This window comes from Hetaerina americana, unplaced genomic scaffold, assembly GCF_022747635.1.
Source record: "Hetaerina americana unplaced genomic scaffold, ioHetAmer1.1.p SCAF_7, whole genome shotgun sequence".
NCBI classification, from domain to species: domain Eukaryota; kingdom Metazoa; phylum Arthropoda; class Insecta; order Odonata; family Calopterygidae; genus Hetaerina; species Hetaerina americana.
Window position 1 is genome coordinate 72,366,030 of NW_027287316.1, and position 18,921 is coordinate 72,384,950.

Below are 18,921 nucleotides of genomic sequence, written 5' to 3' on the forward strand. Positions count from 1 at the left end.
GACCTGCTCTACTCCATACCTTTTGATTTAAATGTGTAACTTCTTTTCTCCACTTCCCTCTACCCTGAGCCTCAATCTTTATTAGGGCATAAATTATCCCTTTCTTTATATCTTTCTTTCATTCTTTCTTTTTGCCTCTTTCCTTGATTACTTCAGTTGAATGCAATATCTGTATATTAACATTCCAACCAAGATAGCTTACTCTTCCTCTCCATCTTCAACAGTCTCCCCTCCTTTCATATTCTTTGCTATGGCTGCATTTCAAAACTTTCCAAAAAATGTCTACTTTTTTCCTTATCACCCATTTTTCACATTCATGCAAAGCACTTAAAAAATTTTCTACATTTGATTTTAGTCATTTTTGCAGTTCTTTTTGCCTACCCTTCTTTCTCATTATTATTCTATTTCTTATTTTTCCATACACTCCTATTCTATGTTACTCAACTACCTAAATATTTAAAAGGCTTAACCTGTTCTACCCTTTCAACAATAAATGATCATCACCTTCTCTCTTGCAAACTCTCATAACATAACATTCATAATTCTTGGCCGGCCCCGGTGGCGGCGGGGTAGCATCCTCGCCTACCAACCCAGAGGTTGCAGGTTCGATTCCCGCCTAGGTAGATTTTTCTCCATCTAGGGCTTGGTTGTATGTGTTTGTCTTCAATATAATGGCTGTAATATACGGTTCTAGGTGGAAGAAGGGATTTTATGTCTCAACCTCGCCCAATTAAGTCGATAAATAAATAAATTCATTCTTGAGAACCACATATTCTTAATTTTTATGTAATTGTTTCTCATGCCAAAATTGTCGCCCTGGTTCTGTAATAAACTGGCCAGTGATTGCAATTCCTTGGATTTTTTCTAAAATTGTGAAGTGTATATCCTGGCATGTCCTATGTTTGTGTACATGTGAATATGCACCAGATCTCTGGACAAATAAATGCATTATTATTATTGCCTTCAACCATTCATATTCCTCTCTTATCATTTCCTCTGTTTTATGCATTGGAAAGAATAGGTGACAATAGATGGTCTTACTCTCCTGCCCATTTATACCTATCCTGATTCTTCTTCATTCCATACCAGGAGATCCTGGTGCAGTCTGGGATTTGTAAAGCCTTCAGATATGTTTCCTCTCTTCATTTTTCTCCTATCCTCTGCAATATTCTCATCAATTGCTGCAGCATATTCTTTCAAATGCCTTCTCAGAATTAATGTGAAGCAAACAAATAATTATATCTTGGTTATATTTTATATTCCTTTCTGTCAGCAACCTCATTTCTGCTATGGCATCTTGCCTGTAGCATCTTCTTCATGATTTTGTTGCATATCTTACGTATTTACTGCTTGCTCTGTGTACGTAATGAAATTTGCAGTCCTCGCTACTGCTTTTGCCATTTTTAGGAAGGGAATCAATACTGATCTAAGACGTCTTTTGGTCAAATTTCTTTCACATAAATGCTATGAATGAGCCCATATAAGTTCTCACTTGTTTTCCTAAACCCTAGGGGTATTTCTTCTAGGGTGATGTCCATTCCCGCAGCCTTGTTCCATTTCATTTCCTTCGGTGTCTTTTCTATCCGCAGTCAAGCTTACCTAATCCTGAGCTATCTTCCTCGACATCATCCAATTTTATGTCTAAACTCACTGGTCTAATATCTGTACCTCATTCCTCATTATATACTTATATCTTTACATTTTTGGTGTATTTTTTCCACCTTGCCAGAATACTATATGTTCGTATGGCATATTTTTTATGACAAATTTGAAATATATTATAAATTGGGTGATCAACTCTCTGTTGTATAGATTTAAATCACATTTTTATTTTCTCCTATTCTAGGCTGACTCTGAAGTTATATTCCAGCCAAGTACTGAGTCTCCAGGAGAGAAAAGAAGTCGGGAGGAGGATGCTGGTGAAGTTCGTGTGGATGTGGCCCATGTTGACAAGAAGAGCAAGCATGTGCCTCCGTTTGCTTTTGCAGTCGAGGCCTGCAGCCCAATCCCTCCAGCAGAAGCGGAGAAGGAGCCATCATTGTTGGCGGCAGCTGAGAGAAGTCCAACCAGGGATGTCACTCCACCACCCCCTGGATTTGACGCCTCCACCCCTGAACAGGAGAGGCCCACTACGAAGAGCAGCAGTGGGAGCATTGTGGGTGGCAGTGGCGGCATTCCAGCACCTCCTCCGGCATTCTTGGATTTGGGAGCTGAGTTGTCCTTTACTGATGAGGATGTTGTACAGGAGACAAAGAAGGAGCCTGCCAACGCCAAGGTGAGAGCATTACTCATATTGCCAGTCTGAGCCATAAATGTGCGATTGGCATCACAAATATTCTTGAGGGAATCCCCATAGCATCTGTTTCTTCTCTCTTCCAGTTGTTCATGTTCAGGTAGAATCCCTCTGTTGTCTCAAAGTTCATTTGTTTGTTTCTTAGTGATAAGTTTGCCAGCCTGCCCGAAGGGCATTTATTCAAATGTATGCCCCAGGTGGTGGATGCACCTGAAATCTTGATATAGTTTATCATGTCAGGGTGTTATGGTGTAATGTGACTTGTGGAATTCGATTATGGGACTTCTGACCTCAGGTGTTGGAGTACCCATCCACTTACATACAATAAGGCACTCAACTCATAATGTACTGTCTTCTATAGACATTTATTTTATTCTTTTGAGTGGCACTATTTTTTGTTGTTTCAGTCCTTCGTTGAATTTCTCACACAGGATAATTTGACTGTAAAACTGACAATAACAGGTTGACTGAATGTGCATCCCTGAACATAGTACTTTTTAGCATTCTAGCAATCCTATTCCTTTCCTCGTTGAATGTTTCAATCTCTGAGGTTTCCCTCCTCTGAACAATTTTGCCAAATTGTTTAAAATGTTTTTGTATGTATTAACCCTTTTGGATTTAAAAATATAACTGCCATTTGTTAATGATTTGCCATGTATTATGTAGCTTCTTCATTGCTCGCCAAATGATGTACTTGAAAATTGCTCAGTTCAGGTAGGACATTGTTGGTAAATTTTAGAAAATAAATTTGTTATCCTGTGATACTTAAAATTCAGGGAAGTTTGAAGTTAACAATAGTATTCGCTCGACTCTTGCCTCTCCTCACTTCAATTTCATTTTAAACCTTATTAGCTGCATTATCCTAATCACACAAATCCATGGAGTCTGTACTGAAAGATTGGTTAAAAATACATGTGTTTTGCTATGTTCACCTGGAGGTGGCAAGTGATGTACTTATACTTCTCCAGTGAAACCTCAATATTTCATAATCCATTAAACCAAAAAAAAAAAGAGTGAGTGTTGAAATATCCAGGTTGAAAATAAAACTTGGAAAAAACATTGTTACGGTTCTGTATTTGACCAGTATAATTGCAATGCCATTTTTACCTGCTTGATTAATTGCTTTACCGAGTTAGAAATTTATCATATCTTCAGGAAGGAAGCACCTGCTGCCATGAGTGTTTAGTAAAAATATACAAAAATTAATTCCTATTAATGACTACGGTGTAAATATGCCAACTGTGGACCTCCATTGGCAGCCCTAAGCCCTTGAAATTAGCACAAAAATGTTTTTAGGAAAGATATTGGAGCTTGCCTTTTTGTCAGTTTTGTTTTTTCTTTGACATTTACTTCTGCTGATGAGGGAAAAGTTCTGCTTCTTGAGCTATGGTAACATTCTCTTTCTTTGTCACTTACCAGTTGTGGCATCAGCACTACACTTCAGATTAAGTGGCTTCAGACGTGATGTGGTGGAAGTCGAACATAATGAATAACTGATCGTAGCACTTTTCCACGTATCAAGTGGAAAAGAGATACGATTAGTTATTCATTGCACTACAACATTTGTATTTCCTTTTAGCCTTCTCCAAGATAGTATGTGTATATTTTATTTGTCTGAATCACTATTATTGATTCCTCTTTTGATGAAAAATGCATTTTCCTCCATCTATAGTTTTTTCCGTGAATTATGGATGTTGCGAATTAAAACCAAAGGATGACTAATAAGAATTATGCACAGTATTTATTTTGCAATATTGCTTTCTTTTTGTTTTGTGTCTTCAGGAGAGAACACTAGAGCCCTACTAAAAAAATGGCTGGATCTTTGAATGCCATTCAAAACATTTCCGTTGGTGTCTCCAGTGGGCTTTGGTGGAAGTGTAGGTACTCATGTCGAAAACAGTTTATATTGTGTTCTTACCTTCTGTAGATCATCCTCCACCTACTTCCTCCCCTACCTATAGATTTCTGCATCTGCCATCCAACCCTCACTCCAAGAGCTAAGCTTCAGAGGCATAATGACCTTGACATCCCTTTTATCTACCTTAGTTATTACCCAAGAGGAAAAAGTAGGGAGAGGATATTTCACTCAGACTGATAAGATCAGCATTGGTGTGGCTATAAGCCTCTCTCTTCTCTCCTTGAGCATGCATTAAGTTGGCTGACTGACGAGATTATAGTATACACTGAAAGCATAAGTGAACATTCACAAAAGGTACAGCGATTCAAAGTTTAGTTACTGCATCCATCTGTACTATATTCGATATTATTTCATGCAAATTTTGACTTAGAAAACTGCCTTGTGCTGTTGGTAGTTACATTTCCACCTCATTCCCCATTCCTTCAATTCTTCATGTCTCACGCCCTCGGAGGGCTACCTGTTCTTCAATGTGAAGAAATAGCTGTTGGGAAGGGGTTTTTATTCAATTAAGGAGGTGATTGCAAAAATAAATTCTTAGTATACGCAGGGCTGGAAAAATTACACTATTTGCTAGAGAGATCAACTAACGGGAGCAGCATTAATCAAAATGTATAATCATAATAGGAGACAATGCTGAAAAATAAAAATGAGTAATCCAAAATTAAGTAGTTTTTATTTTTGCACAAACCTTTCAAACCTCTTTCATAAACATTACATTTTTCATTCACAGGAGAAAACCATGTCTTTGAATTTCATTGTAGGCATATTTTGATTATTTCATACTATTTTAACTTCATGCATTGAGTTTTCACTTTGCGACATGAACAATATGACTCATTCACTGTATGGCTTACTTTGGAAAAATCTTTACTTCATTAGTGTAATTATTTTGAAAATCAGTGTGGTAGGTATGAGACGAGAATAAATATAAACTTAAAGGTTTTTTAGTTTTCAAGAGAGAGAAAGGCTAAGTTACATATTAAAATAGGAAGGCAAAAACTAGAGCAGGTGGAACAGTTTACCTATCTTGGAAGTGTTCTGGACCAATATGGTTGTTATAGTTCTTCTACATCTACATAATACCCGGCAAGCCGTTACAAGGACATGTGGCAGGGGGTGGTAGGCCACCGGCTATTCTATGTATATTCCCTCCATTTCCTCATACACCTGGTACCCCGCAATCCATCAAAAACCTTGTGGAAAGGGGGCGACCAAGTATCAATCATGCAACATGCCTACATGTATTAAGAGTATTATATGATTAGCAGCTATTCCTATGCCTACACTGAGAGAACAAGAAAACATGTTAAAAGTGGGTAGGCACACATGGAATTCAGACACTTATTACTGGTTATTCTATGCATTCCAGACAGACAATTCACAAACACAATTGACTATCTACATTCGCCTACACCCCACCTGGCACAAGGGGGCTCGGCAGGGGGCATTAGTACGCCAGACTTGGAGATTGTTTTGTGGGCATTAAATCTTGTATACCCCTATACGTGTACTTATTATTTTCTTAGGTGTTCCCCCTAATGCATATTGCATGGGAAAAACTAATGCTTGAACCCATCAGTTTGACAGTCTAACTCTCTAATTTTGTTGGGACATAAAAGGAAGAATTGCATCAGGTAAAGAAGTTTTCATAGAAAGGAAGGAATTGATGACAGGAATGTCGAGTATGGATGTTAAGAAAAGGCTTGGGAGAAACCAGGAGGCAGGAAAGATGGATTTAGAGCATTTTGATTGACATAGATGTCAAATTTTGTATTAGTGGGGAGAATGCTAGGAAAATGAAGAAGGGATAGAAATAGGATAGGCATGTTCGGTGGAATGAAAAGAGGAAGAAAGTATGTGAAATTGAAGAGGGTGTATTTGTCGGAGGTCGGGTTGAATTTTGATGAGAGAGACAAGGGAATTATTGTTGTGCTGTTGTGTAGTCTCTGCCCATCTCCAAAATCTACCTAAATCTGCAGGTTACCAATAATAATAATAATAATTTCATTGCCCAAGTCCTTTTAAGTTTTGCATATTTTACAGAATGGGTGCTCTAGTCATGAGTGTGAAGTTTTCCTACATTTCATGCTGAGTGTTATGTAGGCACATCTTTTGTAATTCCATTGAGATACCTATTCTTGTAAGGTCTTGCAGTTGGCTTTACTATGGTGAGCAGTAAAACTAATCCACCAAGATGGTGGCATACTACCTTGATCAAAAAGTTCCCGGAATAACCACCGTGTGGCGCTCCCATCGTTCCGATTTGAGTTCTGTTTTTTTGTTAAATTGGTACATCTGTTGTTGATATTCCCTTTAAATCTTAGTGTCATAACTTGACATTTGCAAAAGTTACGTAGCCAAGAGTACATCTATCTCTGTGTGTGTTGGCGATTTTTTACAATTTCAGAAATGGATTTAAATTTGCAACAACGAACTTGTATTAAATTTTGCGTAAAAAACGGATTTAGTGGCGCACGGACGTTGGAAATGTTGGAAAAGTGTTTCGGCAACGATTCTCTAAAAAAAAACGGTCGTTTACCAGTGGCACGAGCGGTTCAGAAGTGGTCGTGAGTCAATCGAAGATGATGAACGCAGTGGCAGACCATCGACATCGAAAGTCGGTGAAAAAATTGATAAAGTAAAAGAAATGTTGGTCAATAACCGCAAATTAACCATCAGAGAAATAGCGGAGGACTTGAACATTGCCTATGGATCCGCCCAAGACATTGTGGTTAATGATTTGGGTTTCCGTCGTGTAGCAGAGCCAAAAGACCTCAATTTCATGCAAAAAAGAGACCGTGTTGACGTCGCAAAAGACATGATTTGCGAGGCTGAATCCGATCCCACATTCATCAAAAGGATCATTACTGGAGACGAGACGTGGGTTTATGAGTACGACACGCAATCCAGACATCAGGCAAGTGAATGGCGTTCACCAAATGAGCCGAGACCAAAAAAACCACGTCGTTTTCAGTCAAAAAAGAAGGCAATGCTGACGGTTTTCATGGATTACAACGGTGTAGTGCATCATGAATTTTTGCCAGAAGGCCAGACAGTAAACAAAGAGTATTATTTGGGCGTTATGAGACGTTTGCGTGAAGCAATTCGCCGAAAGAGACCAGAAATGTGGGCAGAAAACTCGTGGATTTTGCACCATGATAACGCACCGTCGCACAGTGCTATCATTATTCGTAATTTTTTGACGAAAAATGCAACAAATACCATCCAACAGCCACCGAATTCACCTGATTTGGCTCCCTGTGACTTCTTTCTGTTCAATCGAGTTAAAAAACCATTACGGGGAACGCGTTTTAGCAGCCGAGAGGAAGTAATGGAAAAATCGCAGGAAGCACTGATGGACATACCGAAAACCGAATATAAAAAATGTTTCGAGGATTGGATCAAGCGCTGGCATAAGTGTGTTGCAGTCGATGGGGATTACTTTGAAGGGGACAATATAGATTTAGATGAATAAACTTGTATTTTTAATTTTCTGAATAAATTCCGGGAAATTTTTGATCAAGGTAGTATGTTTTTAGAGAGAATGGCCGTGCAGATAACATCCTCAGTTTTCAATGTATGTTTGTCACATTGGTTTGACAGTTCATTTATGAACAAAAGACTTTAACTTTCCCCAGGGTTGTTTACTGTCCTCTCTTTATTACTTGGTGAGACTTCTCTTTCTTCCTGCTGCTTCAATGTAATCATTTTACCCTGTTGATTTGATTGAGTTTGTACTGGCTGGTACTTAACTACAAGCACTTGTATTCTCATGGCAGTGTAACACCCAATGTGGGTAAATTGACCAAATACCTGAGGGAAGGCAAGTAAAAAGCCTTTATGATTCCAAAAAATCAATGAAATATGTTCCTTATATTTATTTTTCAGTCTGTTTTTCATTCTAATTAAACATTTGTTTTGAGTTCCATGTAGCAAATCAATAATACTTTCATATTAATTGCCATTCTGCCACATCTGGGTACATCAAATTCTATATATAAGGGGCAGTCAAATGAACACACTAGACTAGTCTGCACACCAACGGGGACATAACCCAATGACTGCGTGCACCTGTGATTTGTCACAATGCAGTTCTCCTACCACATCGATGGCAGTATCGATATGGAACAATAGTGTTGCCAAATTCCGTGTAGACTGTGTTACATGCCAGTTGTTTCGTTTTCATTTGACTGACCCTATTAGCTGCTGCCAAGAGAGAGGTTGTGTTTGAGTCAAGAGAGTCGCAAAACTTAATTGATGGATATGATGACTGCTGCAAAGGTACCCCTGTCAAGTAAAGGTACCCCCCCCCCCAACTCAAGCCTGATTGGTGGAGATTATTACTTGCAGAAATTTGAGGCAATGCTAGTATTGCTGTGCTGAGAAGAGAGATGACTGGGAAGAATTGGGGTCAGGTCACTGTTGCAAGGTCATGTATTATTTGGTCATGGTTATTGGTGGTAGGAAGTAGAGATGTTTTCATGCCACCATGCTAACATCAAGATTTTAAATACCATACACAAGATCTTACCTCATAAAACTCGCCGCCTAGTCAATTTCCTCTTTATATTCTATTCAGATTTGTAATACATATTTCAGTATGCATAATTCATTAGATTGTTTTAGATGGATTACCATAAATTTTTATTTTTGGATTCACTTCAAACTATTTTCACACAATGATTCATCATGTGGTAGAGGCCAGATTTTTATCATAAAACGGAATCAAACTATTTGCAGCAGTATTATTTTGTGTACAATGCGATTTAAGACTCGCTGACAATTTGCTTTGATTTACCATTGTTATTATTTGTGGTGGCACTGTTTTGATCCCAGTCCTGTGTTGACAATGAGTTACAATAGAGTTAGCTGCGTAAGTTTGTCTTGAGTAACTAGACTAGACTAGACAAAATCATTTGTAGTTTTTTACATATAAACCTAAATGAGAAGTTTCTCCAGTAAGAGAACTGTGAGAGCTCTATTCCCATTTATGTGGTGATCAGCAATAAGCTGAGGAGTTGACCCCAGAACTTAAATTTTTCAAAATAATAATTGAATCAATTATGTTGTTGGGTTTCAAAATATTAAAGCAATCTTCTAACATGAGGGAATTGTAATAATTTCATATTCGTAAAGTGGTCACAAGTGATAGATATCATGTGATTTGAATCATATATGCTACTAATATAAAAAAATCAATGATCGATCGAAATATCCTTCTGCTATTGCAATTATTCTCAAACTTTTGGTGAGATACCTATGTACAATTTCACTCTATAAAGCAATAGATTAACTGAATCAAAATTGGAGAACCAAAGCAATGCACATAATTTGTGGCCAAAAGTGACCACATCGGATTGCGTGCATTACATCCATCATAATGCACCGAAGTGCTTTGCTTCCTTTAATACTTGCCTATTCAGATTGCAACCATTTTTAAGTTCACCTTGCTGGATGGTACACATTTTTTTGATTTCCGTTCAAAATTTCATTTATTGGAATTCAAACCTGTCCCCAAGTGAGTATTCATATTGGGGAGGTAATCATTTAACTTCTTAATGAGTGAAGTTTATTTGCTGATTTCCATAGTATAAATTTGTATTTACAAATGAAACACGTAACTTAAATGAACACTCTTCTGTTCGGAGTTGACTTTTATGGGAAGCAAAAGTTGAAAATGGGTTCTTATATAGAAGTTACTCTGTATTCAAGCTAATTTTAATAGAGCCAGCTCTTGAGAGTTTATGTGAGATTCTCCTAGCAATGAATAAGTTTTTCTCCATACAGCTTCAATCATTGGTTTTGGATGAGTTCAATTATCGTCAGAGATGTAGGCTTTGCATTTTTCCTAAAACAAACGTTATAGGTTGCTATATCTATAGTGATATATATTTAATTACTTTTCATATGCATAACAATATTTCATGAACGATTACGTTTGGATAGAAATGTGTTGAATGAAATTTGTTGGGAAGCATCTCATTCGTATTAATAAATTTCATATTAAAGCTATAGCGTTTTTCTGATAAAATGTATAAAAATGTAAAATTTCCTTTAGCAATGCGTGACATCCTATTGGCCGCTTTCAGTAAAAATCTAATGCTCGTGAACTCTAGCAATAAATTGGCTTTCAGCAGTGTCCCAAGTAGATTGAGGAAGGGTTCTGGGACTTCCTCCGCGTTCGTTGATTTTAAATGTGTATTTCAGCTCCCGTTCCATGTAGGAAGATGACAGTCTGTCAGAATTAAAAAATGCTGAACATCAATTTTGGCATATCTCATAGTATTCACTTGCCCAATGGTGTTTAGTTATCGTATCCACAATATGGCAGTCACACTCGCGTGTATGTCCGTACACGTTGAGGAATGTTGAGAGAGGATTGCCCCACGCCTTAATGGGATCATGAAACGTGTATTTCCGCGGAAATCCCGGAATCACTTTCTTTTCATAAACACTATTGAGTGCGAGCGTGTGAAGCATTACGCCTCTGGTTTTGTGGTCGAGGACGTAATTTTGGATCTGTATTACTCCTTCCGATTCCTTAACTCAAGATGGCTCCCCTGTACGTGATATGAGACCTTAAATATTCTACAAAGAATAATAATAGGCAAAGGTTCGTATTTGCTCATATGGTACTCTCCTTTTCACACATTCCTGTCTTTCCCTTTGGCAACATTCATGTGCTTTACAACTCGGCTGAAGCTGCATCTGACTTGTTAATTTTTAACCGAATGCGGATTACGATTCTTATTTTATGAAGTATAAGGTAGTTCACATTAACATTTCTTTTTAAACAAAAAATTCAAAGGGCATGAAAAATCCACGTTTGGTCAAGGTGTATGGTTCATATTCTTTTGGCGGCTAACGACGGTCCGTTTAGCGGAAAGTTTCATATTTTTAAGGCGCGAATGAGAGAAATATTTTTATTTGCTTAGAGTTAGCAATTTGTTCTCGTAATATTTTATGCGATTGAATAATTGATATAACTTCGGGTTGGGCGTAACATCAACGTAACCATCGTATCTGGATATTTAATAACTTACCGTGTGATAGTAATTTTTATTTTCTGTGTTTTGATTTGCCTTATGGCTGGTACGTTATAGTTAAACCAGGGTTATATGCTTAAAAACAGCCACTGTTGGAACATAGGTTTCAAGAATTCTGTTTCTGAAGGAAATTACTTTTTGCATGTGTACATGTTGTAAAATTAGTTTATATAGCAAACCCGGAAAGTATGACTTTTGTATTCTATTGTTTCAGGCTTCACTTCGTGGAAGTAATTAATATCCATTATTAAGATAGAAAGACTCGTACTTTTCCACTGATTTTATTATACGGTACAACGCGTTTGCTCAAATCCTTCCAACCCTCCCCGCCCCCACTCTGTCCTGAGGGTATATATGCTTGCTCTGTCTGTTTTGCAAATTTGTACCTGATGATGCCGCAAGTCGGTGAAACACGTTGTACCGTATAATAAAATCTGTGGAAAAGTACGAGTCTTTCTTTCTATCTTAATAATGGATATGACTTTTGTTGTTAGCAAATGGAACTCAATTAGCAGTATTGTGATATTACGCATAGAAGCATTGTGCATTTTATCTGTTAGTGCAGCAAACTCTTTTATTGCATTCTAAATATGCCCTTGATTACCTTAATAATATATAAAGAGTTCATTAATGTAAGTGTTATTTGATCAGTTCGCTGTTAGCCAAAAATGCACATGAAATTATTCAGAAGAAAAGTATTTCATATTACGAAAAGGAAGAAATAATTCGACGGCGAATTAATATTCAATTTTATCGGGCACGCAGTACGTGTCCTGTATCCGCCGACACAAGCACAGTTTTAATGCTTTTTTTATTAATGCCCGATGCTATTGCTGTACTCGGAGTATGGTATAATCCATTGCCACGAATCAATTTTCATGCGTCTATTCATCTATAAGATATTTGAATCGTAATGATATAATAATTATATGTAGATATTCACCATAGTAGCTTTATTCTTGTCGGGAAGATAATTATTTTCCTCTGGATTTCTCATGTAGCCCGATCCGATTGTGTTACTAAGCTACCTGCCTGATTCTTTTAATTCCATAATTGTTGTGTGTACTTATGGTGAATATATTTTCAGTCGAAGGTTGCTGCCAAATTTAGCAAATAATCATCTTATATCCTCTTGTTATGAAAAATATCCTGGACTTTCAAACATTAACATTCGATTGAATTTAATAACAAAATCAACATTTTGCTGCAAATGTTAACCAAAATTCTTTCCATCATTGGTCACCTCGAATTCTTTCCCAACAAAAGAAAAACTGCAGCGAAGTATATAACTATTTTTAATCAACTGAAAATCCGTATTTAGGAAATATTCGTAATATCAATGCCAGCTTAGTATTGTTTCATGGCCGTGTATGGCTGGAAAAATAAATTCGATTTAAATCCGGTTGAAAGACGAAAACTTAGCACAGCTATGCCATTGGGTGGAAAAGAAGAGAGTTCAGAAAATGTTCATGACCTCCGATGACGTCACTTAGAGTAGTTTATTGAGGCTCGGAGATCCAGCGTACAATAGCGCGACGGAACTTAAATCGCGAAATCTAAAAAAGGCGTTATTTGTGTCGAGAAATGGCAAAGAAGTCAAACAACGCTACAAGGTTAATGAATAATCCCGCCGTACTCCCCCCCCCTCAACCATCCATATGAATAAAATCAGAATTAATTTGATACTTAATCTGCTCCCCTCTTTCATATTATGTTTGTTGAATGTTACAAATTACTGATTGCATTGATTCAAGGCTTGTTTCGTTACGTCACAACGTTCGCTCTTTGAATGTCCTTATTTGTGTGAAGAACCCTCTAAAAGATTACTGTTTGCATTTTCCCCGATAGAGTGGGTGCTCAGCTATGATTTCGAGTGATTTATAACAGTTAAAAGAGAAGCCGAACATTTGGTGCGAGGCGATAATAGTGCCTTAATGTAACTGGTTTTGGCGGAATAAAATTCCCATCGTGACCGCCGTCTCCACCAAATAAAAATCTGTGAGTTTTCAGGGACGATCGCCTCGTCGGGAAGTCAGCGGGGCACCTTGAGCCCGTGAGACCCGACCGTGCCCGTGCGTTAGCTGCCGAGTGCTATGTGCTGTTGGCTCATCTTTCATGCGAGCAAATTCCGTCCACTCCTTCGTTGGAAGCCAAAATTCTCCAGCCGTTATCAGCGTTCATTACCACTGGCACTCTCCGATAAAAAAATGGAAACCTATTATATCTTCAAAGAGCATTTCTTTTCTACGTAAGACAAGGTTGATTCGTGATTTTGAAGCGGTTATTAAAACTTTGTATTTGTTTAAAGTTGTACCTGCCGTGTTTTTTAATAATTTCTCACCTCCGAAACGTTATTATATTTTCTGAACTATCTATCCAGGAAGCCAGTTCAATAGTAGCTTCCAAGTACATCTGTGTCGTCTTCAAAGGCTGATCATTTCACGAAGTACTTGGAGCTCTCTGACCGGAAAGTATTTCAAATTGTGTGGCTAGTGATTTTTTTTCGTGTGCACCGTGGCGGCCTCTCCAGAACAAATCATAGAGATTTTAAAGTAATAAGACAATCAAAAGGTTTTAACTTAAGCCAAAGGTGTTGAGTTTGGCCATATTCTGTCAGAAGAGTCTTGGATTCAAGAGAAGGAGTATAAATAGTAGGTAAAATCATCTGGATCCTCCGGTCCTATTCCCTGTGATTACAGTGGCTTGTTACTGATAAAGAATGGAAAGTGGAAAGCTTAATTTCTATCTTCTAAGGAGGCCTCAAGGCTACGAATAATCACCAAAGAAATGTTCACTGTTTAACTTTTGAAAAAATCATCTTTCACTGATTCATCACATGTAAATTTTGAAAGGGAAACCTTCTGGTGGTTATTGTCGCTTTCACCGCTGGCCAAATTTTCCGGATCAAGAATTTCAAGGGCTTACTTCGGCCTTTATGTGTTTAAAGTTTACCGAGTTATTCAGCGTAGAAGGCATTTTAAGTTCTGCAAGCGACCTAATTGATCCGTGGCCACCTACTATGACGAAATATAATTTAATTAAATTACCAAAATTTTAATTTAACCATTGATAGACCGATAATTTTTTGGTTGATAACGTGTAATCAAAAATAATTAATATTGGTCCTGAGTTAATCGTTTCCCATTGGTTGCGGAGGGTTTTCCATCCTTTTCGGCCGCATCATTGGCGCATAAAAAGATTGGGTTGCATAATCAAACATGTCATTTGATTATGCAACCCGAGTTTGAGTCTCATTCAATTTTCTTTCGTTCGTTCTCATTAGGTACTCGGCTATCAACCGCCCTTTCACGAGTTCTGGAATAAAGTCTCTCATGCTTGTTTTTGTATGAATAGGTTATATAATCGTGTCGTTTTATGCTGCAAACAGCAAGTAACAACATAGAAGAGTAAGCTGACATGGGGGAATACCGAATTTTAACGCGAAAGAGATATGTAAAGGTCATTTTCCTGCTCCCTCCTGCCGTCCATGTCTTTTTCCTCGCTTTTAAATAACGCGCATGACCTCTCCAGGAGAATCTTTGTCCTTGGATTCAAAATATTACCAGATTAAAATTTTTCGCTAAGGCTTCATGTTTATTATATCAGTTTGATCCTCGAAAACATTTTTTTCGTATGACGACGATGAATAGGTATTTAAAAAAGAAAGTACGTTGATGTTTTCCTCAATTAATTATAGTTACCCCATTAAATTCTCGTCTTCATTTTAACGAATGAATGCGAATTATCTTAAAAATTTTATCATTCGAGTTTCATCGCTCTATCTTTAAAATTATATGAATGCCAAGTGCGATTTTCAATCCACCTGACGTCGAATGAGAGCATTACTTTAAAAAATGATTACGTGTAATTATTTGGTTGAAAAGAAAATGGATCCCTTAGTGTTTAATAGTTGCTTGTTCGACCATTGCTCGTGTAGATTTTATAACATTTGAAAATTAGAATTGTTACTTTAGAAGTTTGCTATCAAGATATCAAAGGCTGAATTACGATGCACTATTTTTTTAAGTGGCTATCGATGGCTTCGTTTGAATTTAAATATTAATTTAAATGGCTTTAAAACTTTGATAAGGTTTTATTTCTTAATGATTGTTGTTTTGGTCTGAATTATCTTTTTAAGAATATGTGGAATTGTATGCTCCATTCATAAACATTCGGGTAATAATGGTCGATGAAATGTTTGAACGTGTTTTTTATTTTCAAGCAACTCAGCCGCTCATCCCTGGCAAAGGTTCACGTTTGTTGCCCGTCAATTACCGCGCAAGGATTTTTCACCTCAGGTTTGACATGTAACTCTCATCCTGCTCTTTCGAAGTTGTTATTGATTAACCCTTGTTGACATCGACATAATTCAACTGTCAATGGGACAGAATTTGTTTTTTTTTGTTTTTTTTTTGACGAAATAATTCGAAACCATGGCAACCCGGCCGAATGCTTGTTTCAAACGTCGGTCTTTAATTGTCCGTGCCCTTTCAACAACGTCGTTGATGACTGAACGTAAAAAATGTATCGGGCCCCTCTTTCGTGAATGTGGTCGAGAGAATTCCATCGGATGAGTCCGTGGGATGCGTAGGACACATTTTTTATGTGAACGCCTTGTTGCTTCCCCTGAATGGTAGCGCGTCGGCGGAAGTCGCTAGAACTCGTTTCCCCTCGAGCTCTCCTCACGTCACGAAAGACAAAATTTTTTCCATTCAGCCTTACCCAAGCCCAGTCGAGTTGCGTTTTCGGTGAAAATGCTGCAATCCAACGCCTCACGTGGAACATTAATTGGCGCAAGGGAAAGCCTTGTGAGAGAGTGCCCGGCGAAAATGTCGTGATCCATATTAATCGTAAGCGCGATTTCCGTTGCTCTCTTACTCGCACACTGTTCACGATAGCAGCAGTTTAAATTATTAGGCGCACGAACATTGGAACTGGTCTTGACTAAATACTACGTACATGATTTGTAAGTTACGTGATAGATGCACCGAAGTTCCCTGGTGTCCTTAAGCTAGTACTACTGCGATGTTGTTTGATACTCTGCATTAGTATGCTGAAAACAGTTCACGCACATTTTTATAATTTAGCTATCCCAGAAAAAAATGTGCCAAACATAAATCGCGAGGATGATCATGTTTCCTAAGTGATCCAACAAACGACAAGGAGCGTTTAAAAAATGCGATTCCGAAAATTCTTGTTTAAAAGGTTGCCATATCATAACAAAGAATTTACGAAATCTTAAGCTGTCCCTTACCCGGTAATGAATGCCTGAGCGTCGTAAAATGATCTTTTTTTTGCTTGATAGATGCCCCAAAATTAAAAGTGAGTATTTTTTAATGTTGCACGAATTTTAAGACTAACATTTTATACGAAATAAAGAGACGTTCTTAAAATTATTCCATTTTGAAAATGCCTAATGCCCATAGCGCATGAATCTGAAATGTTGAGTTCCATTTGCGCCACATGTTCGCCTTTGGATAAATGGATCGTTATTGGGGAAATACATTAACAATAAAAAAGGAAAAAGTTGGATGTTGCATGTCGAGAATCTTCACTCAAACTATATTAGCTTATTGAAATCAACAATATCCGTCAGTTACCGAGATGCATGCCTGTTTTAAATGTTATTGCACGTGGGGAAAGAGGCCAGGAATATATGTTCGGATTGCATTTTTCGAAGGATTGAGTACATCTCTAGCTTTGCTCGGGGTAAACGGGGTTTGAAATAATTGAAATTTTTAGTTTTTCGAGCTGTGAATTCGGTTTTTCGTTGGAAGGACACAACCAACAGGTTTTGTTTTTTGTTCATTTTGAAGGGACAGTTAAGTCATTGTCCAAATTGTCAGAGAGAGAACTAAGATTCTTATTATTTGCGAAGGGAATGCAAACCAATGTTATAAATCTTAATTATTTGTCTAAAATTCACGGTATTTAGTAATAACAAGTTGTATATTCTTAGCAGGGCAAGGGAATCATTGTTGTTCTGTTGTGTAGCTTGTGTTCATACAAATCCTGCCTTAACTGGTAAATTATCAATAATAATAATTAAGAATTTTTGTTACACCCAAGAGTGGTTTAAAAACACATGTAATTGACTCGTAAATTAGATAATTCTGCCCCACGTCCGAGGTTGTCATTGAAGGTAACAACTGAAGCCGTTAGAAAGTATCGTCTTGTCATTTGTGTTCGTCGCTGTGCAATTGCTTGAATTGTGCAAATCATTAAGGGTATCACGACGAATTAAACTCGATTTTCCAGATAATTAGACAGATAGTTCATAATAATTAGGATTTAAGAGAGTCGAGTTTGGGTCGGAAGATATATCTCAAATATTATCCTTAATTTGTTTTAATGTGATACCAGTTTACCATTTTGCACGAAATGAGCATATCGACTTCCATGGTTGAACTCGTTCATTTTTTAAATGTTTCTGACTGCTCGGTCATATTTTTAAGGCCAGCACACCAGGCTTTGTGGTTCACGCGCGGCAACGGTGCCGTTAACTGCGAAGCTAGTGCTGTTGAAACCTTCCCGACCCTCCGACCACCGTTTAAGATTTCTCCGCCGTCATTTCATGGATTTGTATTTATTATCTTCTCCCCCAGCATAGCATCCTGAACCTTTTCCCATTCCCTCCCTCCCTCCCTCTCTCTCTCCTTTCCAAGTTTTTAAATCCCATTCGGGTCTCTGCAGGCACGCGCCTTCCTCACGTGTGAGACGGTATTCCTTTCGATAAGTGAGGGAGCCAAATTCACCCCATTCCCTCGTGCTACATCCGGCGGCGTGTATTTTTTTCCCTTCGGTCCTCTCCCCGTCTCCGAACCGAATATATATATATGTGTGTGTGTGCACGGGGGGAGGGAAAGGCTTACGTCCGTTGACTCCAGTATCTTCGCACCGCTTTCCTCTCATACCGATGGGAGGGGTAACGATTATCCAATTTACCGTCGCGCCTGGGTAGTTCAACCATACGTTGTATGTTATTTTATCACTTCTTTTGGTTCGCATATCCCTAATTCGTGATCTTATTTCCCTTTCTAGGAACGTCATTATTCGGTACCTACCGTAGACGTGGCTGATACTCTGTTCTCTTGATGCATACTCTTATATTTCTAGTCAAGGATGGCATTTTTTGAGCGGGCTTAAGTACTGTTAAACTGTAAATCTCTAACAAACATTTCAGTGTCTAACCCTTTAAAAAGTATTGAATTTCCATCATCTTGGTCGACATTGAGGGTTATTAGCTGTAATATACCCCTGATCAATCATGATAAATGGCTTCCTTATCCCTCCCACGACCCTTCGTGATTCCTTCAGGGAAGTTATATAAATCTCTCCCAGAATAAAGGAGTGGGCTAAAGTAACCAAGTATAGTCAGTCAGTGATTAATGGAGAACCCACTAAGTGGAATAGAACCCACAGTGCACGAGTCCTCTTCTTCACGAAGGAAATAGCAGTCTTAATAGAATTTTAACAAAACCTCCCTCTACAGATAAATTTTTAACTCCTCTTTCTACATTTCAGTCCCTCTTGGACACTACAAGTCCTCTGTTGAGGGAAAGCTGGCAGTTGCTATCCGCACGTCGTTGGTACTTGATACGCACCAATCATATCAATCTGGGACAGTTTTGGTCGACGATTCACGCGAGCGGAACACTTAATAA

The 18,921-nt window shown here is 38.0% G+C and overlaps 1 protein-coding gene across 5 annotated transcripts in view; it reads left to right on the plus strand.

Moving 5' to 3' along the window:
* Spn (protein phosphatase 1 regulatory subunit spinophilin) overlaps window positions 1-18,921 on the plus strand; it is a 251,523-nt gene that overhangs the window by 162,830 nt on the left and 69,772 nt on the right. For all 5 annotated transcript variants that reach the window (XM_071595653.1, XM_071595654.1, XM_071595655.1 and 2 more), the window contains exon 7: window positions 1,847-2,275. In XM_071595653.1, coding sequence (XP_071451754.1) covers window positions 1,847-2,275 — 429 coding nt within the window. The remainder of the gene's footprint in view (window positions 1-1,846; window positions 2,276-18,921) is intronic.